Source organism: Phacochoerus africanus, chromosome 2, assembly GCF_016906955.1.
Source record: "Phacochoerus africanus isolate WHEZ1 chromosome 2, ROS_Pafr_v1, whole genome shotgun sequence".
NCBI classification, from domain to species: domain Eukaryota; kingdom Metazoa; phylum Chordata; class Mammalia; order Artiodactyla; family Suidae; genus Phacochoerus; species Phacochoerus africanus.
The window spans coordinates 77501451-77518817 of record NC_062545.1 but is presented as its reverse complement, the minus strand read 5'-3'; the positions used below and the strand labels follow the sequence as shown (position 1 = coordinate 77518817).

Sequence of the window (17367 nt, the reverse complement as noted above, 5' to 3'; positions counted from 1 at the left end):
AGTTTTCAGTAGTTGGAGGAGGGTGTAAGGCAGTTAGCCACAGAGCTGACCAAACATCCAACTGAAGAAAACCCCCGATAAAGTCAGGGAGGGCATAGAGGCGGGGGACCCAGACTCACTCACCAAACCTCTCACTAAAATAAGGGTCACTCTGAAATGTGAGCAAGGTTATATTAGGGTAATTACATTGAAAGCCTTCCTCAGCCCGGCAGGAATAATCCATGGACTTTATCCCCTCCAGGAAGTATGGTGGCAGAGAATAAGAAAGCATCCTAAAAAGGTTTTGGATAAGCATGCGGCTGACAGCCCCAGGAGCCCAGATAAACCCAGCTCCAAAAGCAGCAACAGAACAAAGAGAGATGGCAACAGATCCCAAAGTCTGAGTGTCCCCTACCCACGGGACAGGGTTGTGATCTGAGCCCAGCTGCTGTGGCCAGGCCTGCAGGGTTCTAGCCAGTGGGTGGCCACTTCATCCGGAATTAAAGAGGCTGCCACATGCCTGCGCTGTGTCCTGCTGATTATATTCCTGAGAGCAAGGGGGAAAAAACCTGGGTTTCTGAATGGCTGGGACTCAGGTTCCTGCTTTTATAAATTAACTGGGTCAGAAGTTGGAGAGGATTCTAGAGGGTAGACTCAGTCAGGGCCAGGGAGCAGCCGAAACAGACAAGGGCTTGGCAGGTGATGGCAGAACAAGACATGGCCCCCCAAATGGAAGGGAAACCAGAAAAGAGCGCCTGAGAGTGATTGGAGAAAGGGCCAGGGCCTCCGGCTCCCCCTGAGCATGGTATTTCCTGTCTGTCAAGAAGGCCAGCGTGCAGAGAGGCTGCACCTCTCAGGGGTTAGCAGTCTCCCAGAATGTCTCCTGGTAGCTCCATGCAGCCTGAGGTTTCAGCATCGGACAGCCCCCACCCCCCACCCCCACCCCCCCAGAGGTCACAAAGGTCTCCAATGACAGATGGCCTGTCCAAGGTCATCTGTAAACACAGACACCCTGTCTCCCCATCAGAGTCAGCAAACCTCGGGGCACTTGGGGGTCAAGGGGCTGGACGGTGCCTAGCATGGTCACGTGATGTCAGATTGTGGCTGGTGGGGCGCCAGAGCTTCCCCAGGCATGAGGACAGCCAATTGAGGAAGTTCATCAATGGAGCTTATAAACAAAGGACAGTTTCCTTTTCATTCCATGGATTTTTTTTTTTGTCTTCATATATATATATTTTTTGTCAGTTTAATGGAAGTATCATTTACATATAACAGAATTCAACAGTTTTAAGAATTCAGTGAGTTTTGACAGTCTCACCACCACATACAGGATATAGGACATGGGTTGGCAGACTGCAGCTTGTGGGCCAAATCTAGCTCCCACCCCATTTTGGTTTGATACATTGTTAGAGTTGTTAAAAAAAATAAATAAATACAAGGAAAGATGTGCAACCTGCAAACCCTACAGCCTTTACTATCTGACCTTCACAGAGATGATTTGCTGATAGAGAACATTTCCATCACCTCAGTGTTCCCTGCGGCCCCTTCCCGGAGTTCCCCGCCCCCTCCCCCTGGCAACCACTGATCTGCTTTTTATCACTGTGGTTTTGCCTTTTCTAGAATTTCATATCCATGAAATCATACAGTACGGGTTGCCTTTTGTGTCTGGCTTTTTTCACTTATAATGCTTTTGAGATTCATCCTCTGGGGCTTTGCTTGGGTCAGCAGTGAGGGCCTTTTTTATTTCTGAGTGGTGTGAGATCTCCCTTAAAGGCAGGGTTCGACTCTGGGTGAACAGGGGGGCCCTCAGCCTGTTTTAACCACCTGTAAGCTGCGAGGAGGCCAAGAGGAGATGTGGGGGTTGGTGGCCGGCCGGGCGGCGTTAGGTGCGCGCTCTCACTGCGCATGTTCCTTGCAGGCATGAACAACCGGGAGGTGCTGGAGCAGGTGGAGCGCGGCTACAGGATGCCCTGTCCGCAGGACTGCCCCATCTCTCTCCACGAGCTCATGATCCACTGCTGGAAAAAGGACCCCGAAGAGAGGCCCACGTTCGAGTACTTGCAGGGCTTCCTGGAAGACTACTTCACCGCGACAGAGCCCCAGTATCAACCCGGTGAAAACCTGTAAGACCCGGTCTGCAGAGCGAGGCCTTGTCCCAGAGGCTTCCCCGCCCCCTCCCCATTAGCTTTCAATTCCGTAGCCAGCTGCTCGGAGCAGAGCGGCGAGAACCGTCCAGGATCAGATTGCATGTGACTCTGAAGCTGACGAACTTCCATGGCCCTCATTAATGACACTTGTCCCCAAATCCGAACCTCCTCTGTGAAGCATACGAGACAGAACCTTGTTATTTCTCAGACTTTGGAAAATGCATTGTATCGATGTTATGTAAAAGGCCAAACCTCTGTTCAGTGTAAATAGTTATCCAGTGCCAACGATCCTAGTGCTTTCCTTTTTTTAAAATGCAAATCCTATGTGATTTTAACTCTGTCTTCACCTGATTCCACTAAAAAAAAAAAAAAAAAAAATATTATTTTCCAAAAGTGGCCTCTTTGTCTAAAACAATAAAATTTTTTTTCATGTTTTAACAAAAACCAATCAGGACAGGTGTTCGTTTTTTTCTTTTTTCTAAATGTGAATATATACATTATATAGGTCCCTGAACATACACCTTGTGGGTGCTAACGTGGAGACAGACCGTGGCCATCGGGGGCCTTAAGGCTTCGGGACCCAAAGTGAAGATTTGACTGCAAAATCAGCATTGAAACACTGGTGTGATTCTGAAAACCAGTGACCTCATTTTTTCGGCTTTTGCAAAAGCATGACTCTTCTTTTTTGGCTTTTCATTTGGATTGCATTTTTTGGGGTTGTTGACTGTACCTGTAGATGACTGTTACTTTGACTCTTTTCAGCAGCCCCTGAGTAGAATCACAAGGTCTGTTTCCAGTATTTGCTTCGACTTAACTACCATTTGTTCTTGAAACGAAAGTGAGCCTCTTTAAGCAAGCAAGCAAGCAGCCAATACTACCAAGGGAACTGCAAGACGGATACCACACAAACTTCTTGTATAGAAACATGAATGCTGAAATGTTTCCAACTGTTTTAATTTAATAAACCTTGTAACCACATTTAAATGGTCTAAAACCCATAGCATTGTAGTCATGGCAACCTGCTAAACTTTCTTGCAACTAAAACTGAGGGTGGGGGTTGTACATTTTCCATTGTAAAATAAGTGTTTTAATGTCCTGTACTGCTAATGAAATGACTTTCTTTATGTCCAAGGGTTCTCCAGTGAAATAACTATGCACTACTTTACATTTCATGGGGATGCACAAAAAAAAAAAAAAAAAGGAGTATTACATTTTTAGTTGCTGTTTGTACCAACCTTGAATTACATGTTTAACAACCACAAATCAAAAAGCCTATTTCTATTGAGTTTTTAATACTGACGAGCCACCCCAAAGTCTTAATTCCTTTTTATTATGATTTCTTTGTGAGTTTACATTTTTAAATTGTTTAACTTTCTTAATTTAGTAATTAAAAAGAAAGCATTTTACATTTAAAAAAAATTTTTTTGTTCATTTGTTTAAATCATGGAAAGTACTCTAGGAATGACAGATCTGTCCCATACCAGGAGTCACCTGGAGGATTTAACCATTGTGCAATGATTTCCAAATGACAGAAACATTCAGAACACCTGGAGTGGGGGTTCTTTCCCCCCCCCCCAGCAAGGTTGGGCTATTGTCTAGCTGATTCAGAGGGTTTTGAAAGCAAGGCCAGGCATACCTTAGCATTTTAATTTATTAGATGTTTTTCTCTAACTGGAGTTTTCTGTGTCCCTCTTGTAGGGGAAAGTGGCAATTACAAGAAGAATCTTTCTTGTCCTGGAGTCAGTATATGTTTCTGTATCTCTATAATGAAGTTGCTCAGCAGGAGAGCAGGCCGGTATGGCAGAGGGGTGGAGGGTGGCTCAGCCAGGCCTGGCTCTGCACCGGTTCAGCTGCTGGGCCTTTACAGCCACCTGGAATCACTCCCTTTCAGGTCCTGCCTATACGCATGAGGGGGTTCCATGAGATTCACTAGCGGTTCTGAGATCCTGGGACTCCAGGGTCACAGGTGTCTTGTGTGAAATCACACAAGGAGAACAGTTTTCTTGCTGAAATACCCTTTCTATTTAGAAAACTTCCCACATTTTTTTTAAAGTGAAACAGGGATTTTCTGGCTAACCAAATTTTTATGGTATTGATTTTGGTATGAAGACAATTGATAAATTGAAAAAATTTTCCAAGATCTTATTCCAATGATTATCACAAGACTGGGTGATTCATTAATACGTTCTAGAGATTTTTTTGTTGTTATTGAAGTATGACTTTATTTTCAATTTTCAGATCCTACTAGGTTGGGTAACTTTCAAGTACTCTCGGGGATTTTTGTGTATGTTTTTGACTCAGTCATTCAAAAAGATCTGAAAAAAAAGTCCTAACAGCCTGTTTAATCAGATCTTTCAAGGAAAAGTCTCCTCAAAGGATAGCCTTTAATTCAACCACTGAGTTCATGGTGGATTCTCTCATCTGAAGCAAAACTCCAGACTGGGGCTAACTCAAGGGCATTCTTAGGAAACACAGCTTGATGGAACTGTTCTGAAACAGAGTAGATTGTGGAATAAAGGTAAAAGAGTAGCTGTAAATGTGAAGAAATCAGAGACATTTCAGATTTTTTTTCTTGCAGGAAGTTTATGTGCTGTCAGGAGGTACTCCTGAGGCAGACCCTTCCAGGCAAATGAAACACAGCCTCCAGGGAGACCCAGCTGCTGCCAAAAAGCCTCCCTCCCTCGAAAGTTTTGGAAGTTTAGGGTGAGGAAACTGAATGTACTGACCACGGTTCTCCTATGTCTTAAAAGGCACCTTAGCAGCAAGTGGTGGTGACATTCTTTTTTCTCTTCATAACCTGGCAGTGCGTAAGGGCTTGCTCTGTTCCCTAAGGAGAGCTGGCGTCTGACATTGCTGTGCTGCATAGAGAGCCTTCCTATTATTCAAGTTCTTTTTACTTTCTTTTTTTCTTTTTTTTCTTTTTAGGGCATCACCTGTAGCATATGGAAGTTCCCAGGTTAGGGGTCAAATCAGAGCTGCAGCTGCTGGCCTACTCTGCAGCCACAGCAACACAGGATCTGAGCCATATCTGCAACCTGTGCTGCAGCTTGTGGCAATGCTGGATCCTTAGCCCACTGAGCAGGGCCACAGATCGAACCCACATCCTCACAGACACTGTGTCCAGTCCTTAACCCACTGAGCCGCAACAGGAACTCCGTCTTTGTACTTTCTTAAAATTATATGATAACCTACTGGTGGAGACAACCTGACAAAGCTCAGACATTAGAAACGTGACCAAATGGTGTTTGTTCACCTGTCTCTGCTCACACTCCACTCTGAGTCCACTTATTCCTGGCACACTGATGGGCCAGGAGGACCAGAGAGCCACGGCAGACTTGGGGCCTCCTAGGTGTTAGGGCATCAAGATGTAGACTGAAGCCACTGATGCAGATGTATTCAGCTCTGCCACATCGTGACAAAGAAAGGTGTATGAGGAACCAGGCATTTCCATGAGAAAAGTGAAGGGTCTTCAGCATCCTTCAAATACAGCCACATGATTGAGGATTTCCTGAAAGGTGCAGAGGGTGTTTACCTGCCTTGAGAAAGACAGGAATCCTCCTATGGCTAAATCTTGGCACCAGGGGATGTTCCTAGTAGCACTGGAGCTACAGAATATCATCTGAAATGTCCTCTGGGACCTTAGGAATTTATACTGTGTTAATTGAAATGGCTCTTTCATGAGTCATGAAAGAAGATGAGGTTTCCAGCGGAGTGCAGAGGAGAATGGCAGCAAAGGCACTGTGTGAGAGATGTCATCTGCTCCCTGACATGGTTCCCTCTGGATGAGAGACCCTCACTTGACGAAACAGGCATTTCCTAACAAGCTGTATTGGTGTAAAAAGGGACTTGGTCAGTTCATTGCTGAAAGGCATTTTTAATAGGGTTAGATAAGTTTTGTTGGCTTTCTTACCACTATATATTATACTGCTGGAATTCAATGAGATTGTCCAAAATATTTTCTGGGATGGAGGGAGAGAATAAGAGGGAAGGAGGGAAGTGGGGAGAATAATTTGGGGATGGGAGGCCAGAGAAAGGAAGCTCAAGTTCTTATTCTAAAAATGATATTGTGGGGTACTGATTTACTAAGACAGGTGCCAGTGATATATGTTTATTTCTCAAAAATGGGTTCTGACAAAGAGAAGAAAATGAAAACTTAGTATCTTTAATATCTTTGTGATATCAAATGAAACTTCCTAATCTATGAATATCTACATTCTCAGAAATTTTTCTTAGTAAATGTGTAAATCATACCTCATTCTTTCTGAAGGCGCAAAATATTCAGAATCCCATGTGTAGAGCTACCTTATTTTTAAAGTCGATCCTGGGAGTTCCCGTTGTGGCTTATCAGATTATGAACCCAACTAGTATCCATGAGGATGCAGGTTCGATCCCTGGCCTCCCTCAGTGGGCCTGGGATCCAGCATTGCTGTGAGCTGTGGTGTAGGTTGCAGATTCAGCTCTGATCCCAAGTTGCTGGGGCTATCTGTGGTTTAGGCTGGCAGCAGCAGCTCTGATTCAACCCCTAGCCTGGGAAGTTACATATGCCACAGGTATGGCCCTAAAAAGCAAAAAAAAAAAAAAAAGAAAGAAAAAGAAAAAATTAAATTAATCCTGAAGACTGAAAATAAACCTAAGTGGTTTTCCAGTATGACCAGGACTATTCTAAGGAAAGGTGATCAGTGACCAGTGACTGTTCCACCAGCGGCCAGAACCCTGTGCTCCTGTCCAGAACACTTACTATTCTTCTAATAGCATGTTTAATGATGTGACTTGTCCCAATGCATTGTCCTACCAGATCACGAGCTCCCTGAGACCAGAAAGTGCCCAACTTGTTCACCACTCTGCTCCTGCCCCCAGAGCAGCAGATGGTAGATGGTGGATGAACGGATGGATGGCTGGATAGATGATGCCGCCCAATGGCAGGGAGGCGGGCAGGGGTGGGATGGGTGGGAGGAAGGTAACACCCTTATCTAAGAGTCTGCTGAGTGCCTCAGCCCATGCTTCGAGCTGCCTGAGGCACTCATGCAGCCCGTTGAGCATTGTGCTCACCAGTGTCCATCCATGATTTGAAGACCCACTCCATGGCCTGAAAGTCACTACCATTAGTGCTTCCCAAACATTCCCCCCAAACTTGTCCCAACACCAGTAGAAGTAAACCCATGCCCCCTGGAACCTAGGGCCTCCAGAATCTCATTCTAACTTTGTGATTTTAAGAAAACCTGATATTTTCCTTAAGATACCCATTTTTTGGTCTTTGTGTCAAACTCTTCCCAGACCTTCAGGCTGTGCATTGTTAACCAGCCTATGGCTTGTCACATCCCTGGCAAACCTCTGTGTGGTCCAGGGAGTTCCTAGGCTCTGCTTGAGACCACAGCATGAAGATGCTGTCTGTAAAATAGCACTGCTCACGTGGAAATGTTGTAGTTGGGAGAGGTAACATTAAGCCCATTAATATGGATTCTCTTTATTTGACTCCCCTGTTTCATCCACCAGAGAACAGCCCCCCAGCTGAGGATGGGACAGAAGATGGCAGGGTTTGGTAATGGACAGAGCAAAATCACCCAGAGCTGCCTGGAAGTGAAGGTCTGGTCAGTCAGCCTCTGGTCCAAGATGACAGCAAATGGGAATAGACAGGATGGAGACGTTGGACAAGGAGGAAGAAACCAGAACTGGAGCCCTTTGCCAAGGCTGTTCAAGGCCACGGGGTGACAAGAGAGATGGCTTTGAATATGTGTAAGGACTTAGCCATTCATTTTTTTTTTTTTGCAAACATTTGTTGAGTGCTTTTTTTCATGGGTTAGACCTTGTGCTTAGCACTAGAAAGCCAACGTGGCACTTAGTATTCCCAAACCAGTGAGGACAGAGACCCATAAGAGGTGCAATAAACTCTCTGCTGGGAGGAAACACAGGTGACAGCAAAGGACTGCCAGATGGCCCAGAGTGGGGAATGCATGGGAGACTTCCTGGAGGAGGTGGTGCCTAAAAGACCAGCAAAAGCAGATTATACTGGTTAATGGTAGGCTTGGTGTTCTTTGCCTTTGGAAGTGTTTCCTTCTGATCCCCAACTCCCCAGTAGGGGCCAGCTCATGCTTCAGATATAGAAGATGCTCAGAAAATGCATCTAAATGAAGAGGAAACCAAAACCAAGTGAAAAAAAATCTAAATCTCTTTTTCCCCCCATCCCCAGACATTGAAAGGTATGTGGGTACGTCTTTTATTCTGACAGGTGCGCTGCTAACTGGAGGGATGAGAGAGAATGCCGTGGAAGGACAGAGAGTAAGGTTTCAGGCAGATTTTTGGCTCCAACATCCCAATTGGAATGGAGTTTGAACTATATTTATAGAGGATGAGAAACAAAGAATTACGGGGAAAGGGGCTTAAAATAACTCCTCGCTTCCTCTCTTAGTAACAGTGAGTAGGGGATTTTCTCCCATTGATGAGCCCATTGTCATTCTTTTGTCTCCTTCCTTTTATGAGGTGATTCTGCTGGAATCATCAGGCAACATGTAAAGTCATGAAAACAGGTCTATGTTAGCAGTTACAAGGTGGTGTGGTTGTCTTGTTTGGGAAGTTGGTTCCCTTTGGTTAATTATCAAGTGCTAACTATGTAATCACCATGAGTAGCTAATTGGAAGTAAGAGAGAATGAAATAGGTGTTATTCTGATAGTGTTTTTTAACAAAAACGATATGTGTAATACTGTGGGGAAATATTACTAAATAGCAAGAGATTTTATTGTGTGTGTGCACGCGCACACATGCGCACATGAGCATGTGTTTACAAAAGGATTCATTTAAAGCCACTCAGAAACTAAATCCAGGTATGTGGATCCTTTCATGTTTAGACGCCTCCCCAGGGGCGAGTGCTGAAAGATGCTGAGAGGAAAGCAGAGCCTCTAGAGATGGCTCTGCAACCCAAACCACCCTCAATGGAGCTGGAAGGTCTGAAAATTCCCAGAGCGCAACAAGGAAATGGTAAGCAACTGGCAGCAGTTGCCAGGAGAATTAGGGAATGAATAACAATGCTTTCTGGTAAATTAACCATATTACATTGTGCACAGCAAAGTGATGGAAAAACCCTGTTAAAAGTTGAATAATAATTTGCCCACATCACATACGTAAAATGCATCATTTTCCTACTTCAGTGGACTTTAGTTTGATTTCAAATACGAACAGCTCCAGTTCTGTTCACCAAAGCATTATTTGTGAGATAATTGGGAAGGGAAAGATGAATCAGACCGTAATTAGTGCACTCCTCCATGCGCCCCTTCACCTCCCCCCTCACCTGTGAATTTCAGAAAATATTTGTTTACACGTTCCTGAAAGTCTCTAAGTGAAAGTGCGAGGCATTCATCATTGTCACCGCTGTCACTAAACCATGACCTCACCATGTTTGAGAGGGGAAAAGCAATGCTACATCCTGAAATTCAGTATTTTTCTGCTCTAATTCAAATAAGTACTTGGTTTTGAATACTAGGGGGGAAGGAAATATAGCAAAGCTGTTCTTAAAACAGCAAGCCAAGAACAAAAGCAACGTGTACAGCCACAGGAGACCTTGGAAGATACATAGATAAAACAAAAAGCTGTGCTAGGCTGGGAGTCTCTTTCAGAATCATATGCAAAATGGAGAACACTGTTCCAAATGTAAAGATTTTGCAGTCTACAATATCTGAAATAGAAAAGCATCGTGTAATCCACCCTGACATCCAGAAGCCGTGCTATTACTCTGAGTTATGATCCTGATTCCTGGCTAATGTAGGTTTTCAGAACCAGAGTGGTCAGAGGTAGGGTGGCATTCCGCAGTGGACCGGAGACCCTCTGCTTCTGCTTGCGTTCCCATGGCAACCACTGTCCGTTTTCCTTCCCCTCCTCCTGCTCCCCTCCCCCAACCAGAACCATAGCATTTTTATTTAGATCTTCACTCCTCCTCTTCATCCCCATCTCTCCACCAAGGGTCATTCTTTGCTTGTTGAAGTCAGCCCTTAGATCTCAACTTTCCAGAGTAAGTGTGTGGCTGATTCTCTCCACTTCTCCTGAATATCCCTCAGTGATGCATGATCCTGCCTGATCCTGCCTCCCCTAAAACCCCGCTGGCCCCCAGAGGCTGAATCTTGAAGCCCACAAATCTCAATACTTCTTATGTCTCAGGTACCTGTTATGGTTGAGCAAAGGGGCATCCCCCATCCTAATACTCCTGCCTCCTTCCTTTTCTCCTCCTATCCCCTGCCCCTCACTGAAGATTTATGTGACACTAGTTTTGTCCCTATGCCTCTTGCCACGAGCTATACATTGCCTTTTTTACAAAGTAGAAAAATCTTTTTTACCTCAAGACGCTTTGCTGCCATCTGCCAGAAAAGTCTTGCAATAAATATGCCAAGAGATGATGAGTAGAGTGTGCATGGTGCCCCCTAGCATTGTGCAGTATACAACTGGCACAACTGTATGTCACAACCCTGCACTTGGAAATCATCTGAGCTGTCCCGGAAGCTGGTTGTAAAAATCAGAACACGGCATGTCAGTCTTGCCTTTTTATGACAGTTGGCAGTTTCAAAATCTAAATCTTTTGGCCATGATCACAAATTGCCGAGAGGTGGTTTCTGGAAGAGACAAAAAGCCCCCAGGAAGCTGTGCTTGTAAGAATAAAGGGCTCTTGACTCAGCCTAACATTTGGGCTGCTAGCTGGGCCCGTACAGTCCACACCACACTGGGTTGATTTTCAGAAAGCATCAGAGTTAGAAAGTGGTAGATCTCAGGACGGAGATGCAGGACGAAAGTGAACTTGGCTCCTGTTGGGTCAACTGTTGCCCCTCCCTGGCATTGGCTGTGTCATTTCTTATTCATCACCCCATTTATTCCCCTCCCTCCTTCACACTGAGCACAACCTGCATGTTCTGGTGATCATTTGCCACCAAACAAATCACCCCAAAACTTAGAGGCAGAAATAGAAACAGTCATTGATTTTGCTCACAAGTCTGCAGCTTGGGCAAGGCTCAGCAGGAACATCTCTGCTCCATGTGGCATCGGGGTTGGGGGCCACAGACAACCCCCTCTCCCCCTGTGACTGGAGGACCTGCCTTCCCAATGACTTGTGCACATGGCCGGTGAGTTGATGCCGGCTGCTGCCCAGAGGCTTGGCTGCAGCTATTGCCAAGGGCTTTGGTTCCTCTCCACTTGCTCTCTCAGGTGGCTGGCTGGGCGGGGGTGGGGCTGAGGGGGTTGTTCACACTGTGGAGCCCAGGCTGAAACACCAGTCAAACCACCCCAACTGACTCGTCATAGAGCAGAGACCAGTTGCCCCCACGAAGCCCTACACATGTTTCACATTTCTGATCAAAATAAATGGCTGGTTTTCAAGCACTAAGGTTTGGGATGGTTGTTTTGCAGCAGTAGATCACCAGAATGTCCAGGTTGGGCTGAACATGGTGTGAATCCATTTCCATATCTTTCTAGGATGCCTCCCAGCACTGCGGAGTTAAGGAAGCTAAGAAAACTACATTTCCCTTGGAGCTCCCATCGTGGCTCAGTGGTTAACAAATCCGACTAGGAACCATGAGGTTTCAGGTTCGATCCCTGGCCTTGCTCAGTGGGTTAAGGATCTGGCGTTGCCATGAGCTGTAGTGTAGGTCACAGACACAGCTCGGATCTCACGTTGTGCTGTGGCTGTGGTGTAGGCGAGTGGCTACAACTCCAATTCGACCCCTAGCCTGGGAACGTCCATATGCTGTGGAAGCAACCCTAGAAAAGACAAAAAAAAAAAAAACTATACACCTCCCAGAATCCCTTACCATGAGGATCAAGAGTGTCAATCACACCATACCAAGACATATTAGAGCAAGGTGTGGAAAGCAGAAGTGAGGCAGAAGCCAGTTTCCTGCAAGTTGTGTCTGTTTTCTGCTGAAAACCAAGGGCATGGGGCCAGTAATATCCAATCCCCAGCTTCACAGGTGTTAAGAGGCAGTTGTAAAGGGGGCAGTGGCTAAGCTCCACATCCTAGCCTGCAGGCAGGTATTCCCAGCTTTCTGAACACATTCTGACTGTTGAATTGCAGCTTTGGTGTTCTTGGGGTCAACAGTGCCGGTGGCAGCCTCCTGAGTTCCACCTTCCTGAAGGTGGCAGAAATGGCAGCCCTCCTAGGAGGTCAGTTCTGCTGCATCCTGGGAGTCATCTCTGGGAGCCCATCATAGAGCCCTCTCTTCCAGCCCTTCCAGCAAGTTTGTAATTTCCCTCTTTTGCTTAAAAACCCTAGTGAGGTTCTTATTTCCTACACTGAGCCCTGCAATTGACCCCAAGTGTTATGCCTGTCCTCAGCCATCTTGGTTCTTGCTTGCTTGCCTTCTCATTTAATCACTCCTTTGACAAATATTTCTGGCATACCTACCATGTCCTGCCAGGCACTGTGCTAGACATTGGGTTTAGCACCAAATCTTTTAGTTGAAAAAGTTTTTGAACTAAACAGACATGGCTCCACCCTCATGGAAGGAGCCAAGGCTAAGACCAGAAGCCAGGCAACTGCAACCCTCAGGCCAAATCAGTCCCCTGCTCATTTTTGTAGAAAAGTTTTCTTGGAACACAGCCACACTCATTCACTCATGTCTTGGCTGTTGCTGGTGTTTCCCTACAATGGCAAAGTCGAGCTGTTGCAACAGGGCCTATAGGACGCACGGAGCTGAAAATATTTCCTACCTGGGCTTTCATAGAAAAGGTTTGGCAACTCTTCCATTAGGCAAATAAAACTCCAGGCCAGGCTCCTCTTGTCCCCACATGCAATCAAGTGCCAAGCTGCAAGCTCAGCTCCTAGCCCTCCATGAAGACTATCTCATTTAGTTCTCACAACCAGCTTTGGAATATACGATCATCAGCTCTGTTTTATAGAGAAGGAATCTGAGATTTAGAGAGATGTGGGCTGGGGCGACTGGGTAGATGGCAGTAGCATTAACGGAGATGAAAGGCAAGGGAGGAGGAGCTAGAAGTAGGCAGGAGCTGCTGGATTCAGTGTGGACCCAGGTAGGTGAGGCAGCTGCAGCAGCATCTAGAGGTTGTCCTGGCTGATTTCCTGCCTGGTGTGGTGTAAAGCATTTTCAAATCTGGCCCATTTTAGGTTCAAATCACAATTCTTCCTTTCCTAACTGTGTGACTTGGAGCAAGTACACTTCACATCTCCAAGCCTCTTAGCTTCCGTCTCCTCACAAGTGAAATGGGCTTTTGACAAAATGCAATCAGGGAATAGGCATGCAACATCTGGCATAGTGCTTGGTTCATGGAAGACATTTGATCCATGTGGGCACCTCCCCTTTATCTTCAGTCTGTCCTTTGTACGGTGGAGCGAAATCCAGATGCTCAGCCATGGTTGTGTTGTTCTTCTAGTCAAAACACATGATGGCTCCCACTGACCCTTTCTAGTAGAAGGAGACACGTTTGGAGGGGCTGCCCAGCCCACACCTCTTTCTTTAAACTTCCCCCCACACCCCACTATTGAAGGTCAGGTTTTTACCATGTGTGACCCTCCCTCACACCAACACAAGCTGATGATACTGGGGGTTTGGGGTGGGGAGGACAGATGCCTGATAGGGGCAACCAACCCACTGACTTGCCACTAGCTCATGGAATTGTCTCCCTTGAGTTGGGACCAAGAATCAAGAGGCTCTGGGGACAGATGCTTGGCCCATAGGTTAGGTTGAATCAGGAGAAATGATGGTCCATGGCAGAGCAGAGGGCACAGTCTGCAGAGAGAAGCAGTGGCCAGAGACCATAGCCCACCAGAGGGAGAGTGGCTGGGAACAGTGGCCATCCAGCTCTTGTGTCTGCTGGTCCAACTCTACTTCCTGAGCTCCACTTCTGTGAGAATCCCCAACTCTTGCAGATACCATTTGGTCCCTTGAGCCAGTGCCAGGGAGGTTAGGCTCCTGCAGTCCAGCTGTACTGCCTGTCCCCTCTGCCATCGCCCCTCCACACACATACATCCTGGCTCTACTGAACTGACCACAACTCCTCAAGCATACTCTCCGCTGCTCCCATCTTTCCCCCTTGCCTGGAATGCTCCTTTGCCCTCTTTTCTCTTCTTAACAGTCTGTGCATCCTTGGAGGCCCAACTCAAACCTCTCCTCCCTCCTGAAGCCCTCTCTGATCCCTCAGTCCTAAGTGGTGGCTCCTCCTAAGGACTCTGTGCACCGGCTCTGGTTTCCCCAGGGCCTCCTTCTCTCTGGGTCCCCTCCTTGCCTCTGTGCTCCCTGCTGGTAGGAACTTGGCACATGGCAGGCCCTCTGATGTGACACTGAACTTACTCCAAGGCTTGCGAAACCTAAAACACTTTCCGAGTTTCTTCACCACAGAGTATTCTGCCAGGATAAGGCATTGTTCGTTAAAATGGCAACGCGTTTCAAGAATGCTTCAGATTAAAGGGATAAAGATCAAAGGGCACATTTTTGGCCAGGAGTTCTGAGTCTTGCAGACCCATATAAATTGTAGACATTTTATTTCCTGAACTGATTGGAACCATAACACTGGATTTGGTGCTGGAATATAAAACTTTCTGAAACTTTCAGCCGGGTGGAAAATCTGTCGCCTCTTTACTGCAAGGGGATGTGCTTATCTGCCATGAAAGCACCCGTGTCTCTTGCTGAAACTGGCTAGTAAATCGGGAAGGCCTGACTTAGAAGCCACTTGCATTGTTGATGCGGACCTGCAGAGCCCCGCCCTTAGTTGAGTTACAGGCACACCCGGCCTCCGGCATAGCAGGAAAGGGTGTGTCCATGTTGCATGTGGACATGTGTCCACTCGGATTCAAGATCCTGCAGATCTGTGTTGAGAATAGGAAGCAGCTGCGCATGCAGGCAGCACTTGAGACGCTGGCTGCGTTTGGCAAACATGTGAGTATTTCCCCACCAGAATCTTGACTGCAGCTGTGGAGCTGGCTGCTCCTCTGCCTGAGGCTCAGCCTCGGGCATGCTCCCCCCACCACACCCCTAGCTCGGCCGCTCAGCCTCCCTCTGGACCAGAGGCTGGCCTTGAGGTTCTAGGGCATGGGATGAGCCAAGCCCTTGACCCTGATTTCAGGGAGGGAGGGCGACCCTGCTGGGAAGGAGGGACACCAAAGGGGCTGGTGACAGGAGTGCCCAGGGCACAGTAGGGCAGCAGGGCAGTCTCAGCCACGAGCCTTCAACTTCAAATTTTGGACAAGCCAACCAAGCTATGTTGGCTGGGCTTGGCCTGAATTGACCCCTGGGAAAGCAGGTCACAACGGGGACAGTGACCTGTGGTCAGTCTCATGGGGGAGCCGTGAGGTTGGCCTGGGATTTGGGGAGCAGGATAACCTGACACCTGTCCCACTAGGTGAGATGCCGGCTCACATCTCTTCTCCCACTTGCTTTGGGGCTGCAAAGTGAGGCCTCAGCCTGACCTGAAGACCAGAACTTCAAAGAAATGCCTTCCTGTTGGATTTAATGAACCTGACCTCTAGTGAGAGTCTTGGAAGATCACAGACTTACAGAGTGCACGGCACTGTTTTGTTTTTTTCTTTTTCTTCTTTTTTTTTTTTTTGTCTTTTCTAGGGCTGCACCCTTGGCATATGGAGGTTCCCAGGCTAGGGGTCTGATTGGAGCTGTAGTTGCCTGTCACAGCCACAGCCACAGCAACTCATGATCCAAGCAAGCCTCATCTGAAACCTATACAACAGCTCACAGCAATGCTGGATTCTTAACCCACTGAGCGAGGCTAGGAATCAAACCCGCAACCTCATGGTTCCTAGTTAGATTCGTTAACCACTGAGCCACAACGGGAACTCCACCAGGCACTGTTTTTAGAGCAAACACCTGGCTTGATAGATGAAGCTGGTAAAATTAATTAATTAATTAATTAAAAAATTTGAAACTCCCATGGGCTTTATTCTGCCCCCTTGTCCTTTTCATAATGAGGGTGCCTCCACGTGCAGGGTCTGGTCCCTGGGCTGGCTGCAGTGAAGGATGCCCTGCCTCGGTCCTTATGCCCTCTTTTGATAAAAGAAACTATCTCAAGTAACCTCTCCTTACTCATCGGAGGTTCAGCTGTGCTTCTCTGGAGGTGGGATGGGACCAGGTGGCAGAGAAAGTGATGTGCAGAGGGGATTTTAGCAAGAGGAAACTTTCTCCAGAAGCGGAATGACTCTAGAACTTGGTGCCCCATTTGGCCTTCTTAACACTGAGAAACCCTCTGGTCAAGTTGTCCTCCACGTCCAACTCCCAGGGGCAATCCGACAGTCTATCTTTGGCCCTCCCTAGTCACATTAGCAGCTCTTGCCCTGACTGGCTGCCCATTTGCAAGCTCACAGCTGACTCAGGCAACTGAGAGAGCAGGGTCTGAAATTTTCTATGAGATGCAGATTCCGGGACTCTTCTGATCCTGGGGCGAGACCCAGAAAATCCACATTTTTTTTAAATACACAACATTCTTCTTTCTGATGGCAAAAGTAATATATGTGCACATTCTCCTCTTGGTGTAAAAACAATAAACATTCACCTAAAGCAGTGCCCCTCACCCCTTCCTGACACCAAGTGGTCCCACAGGTAATCACTTATCATCTTGGTTTGCATCCTTGTAATATTCTTGGACCACAGGTACATGGATGGGGCTTTTTTGTTTCTTCTTCTTCTTTTTATGGCCGCACTGGCAGCATATGGAGGTTCCCAGGCTAGGGGTTGAATCAGAGCTACAGTTGCTGGCCTACACCACAGTCACATCAACTCAGGATCCGAGCCGTGTCTGCAAGCTACACCACAGCTCACGGCAGTGTCGGATCCCTGACCCACTGAGCGAGGCCAGGGATCAAACCTGAAACCTCATGGTTCCTAGTCGGATTTGTTTCCACTGCGCCACAGTGGGAACTCCAACAGCGGCTTTTTCTTTACACGAATGAAACCACACTGCACATACTGTTCCACACCTTGACTTTTCACCAAGTAATGGAGTTACTTTCTTTTTCTTCCTCTTCTTTTTTTTTTTCTTTTTAGGGCCACACCTTTGGCATGTGGAAGTTCCCAGGTTACAGGTTCAATCAAAGCTATAGATGCCAGCCTATGCCAGAGCCACAGCAACGCCAGATCCAAGCTGCATCTGCGACCTACACCACAGCTCACAGCAATGCCGGATCCTTAACCCACTGAGCGAGACCGGGGATTGAACCCAACCTCATGGTTCTTGGTCAGATTCCTTTCTGCTGCACCATGACAAGAAGTCCTTAGAGTTACTCTCTTCTTTTTAACAAATGCTATT

At 46.9% G+C, this 17367-nt stretch overlaps 1 protein-coding gene and 1 long non-coding RNA gene across 4 annotated transcripts in view; one reads left to right on the top strand and one right to left on the bottom strand.

Annotated features, from left to right (window-relative positions):
- The window catches only part of FYN (FYN proto-oncogene, Src family tyrosine kinase), a 225425-nt gene extending 222321 nt beyond the window's left edge, over positions 1 to 3104 (top strand). For all 3 annotated transcript variants that reach the window (XM_047762886.1, XM_047762887.1, XM_047762885.1), the window contains one exon: positions 1898 to 3104. In XM_047762886.1, coding sequence (XP_047618842.1) covers positions 1898 to 2106 — 209 coding nt within the window. In that variant the 3' untranslated portion in view covers positions 2107 to 3104. The remainder of the gene's footprint in view (positions 1 to 1897) is intronic.
- Positions 1 to 17367, bottom strand: part of LOC125117175 (uncharacterized) — a 35620-nt gene that overhangs the window by 2494 nt on the left and 15759 nt on the right. The gene's annotated exons all lie outside the window — the stretch shown is intronic.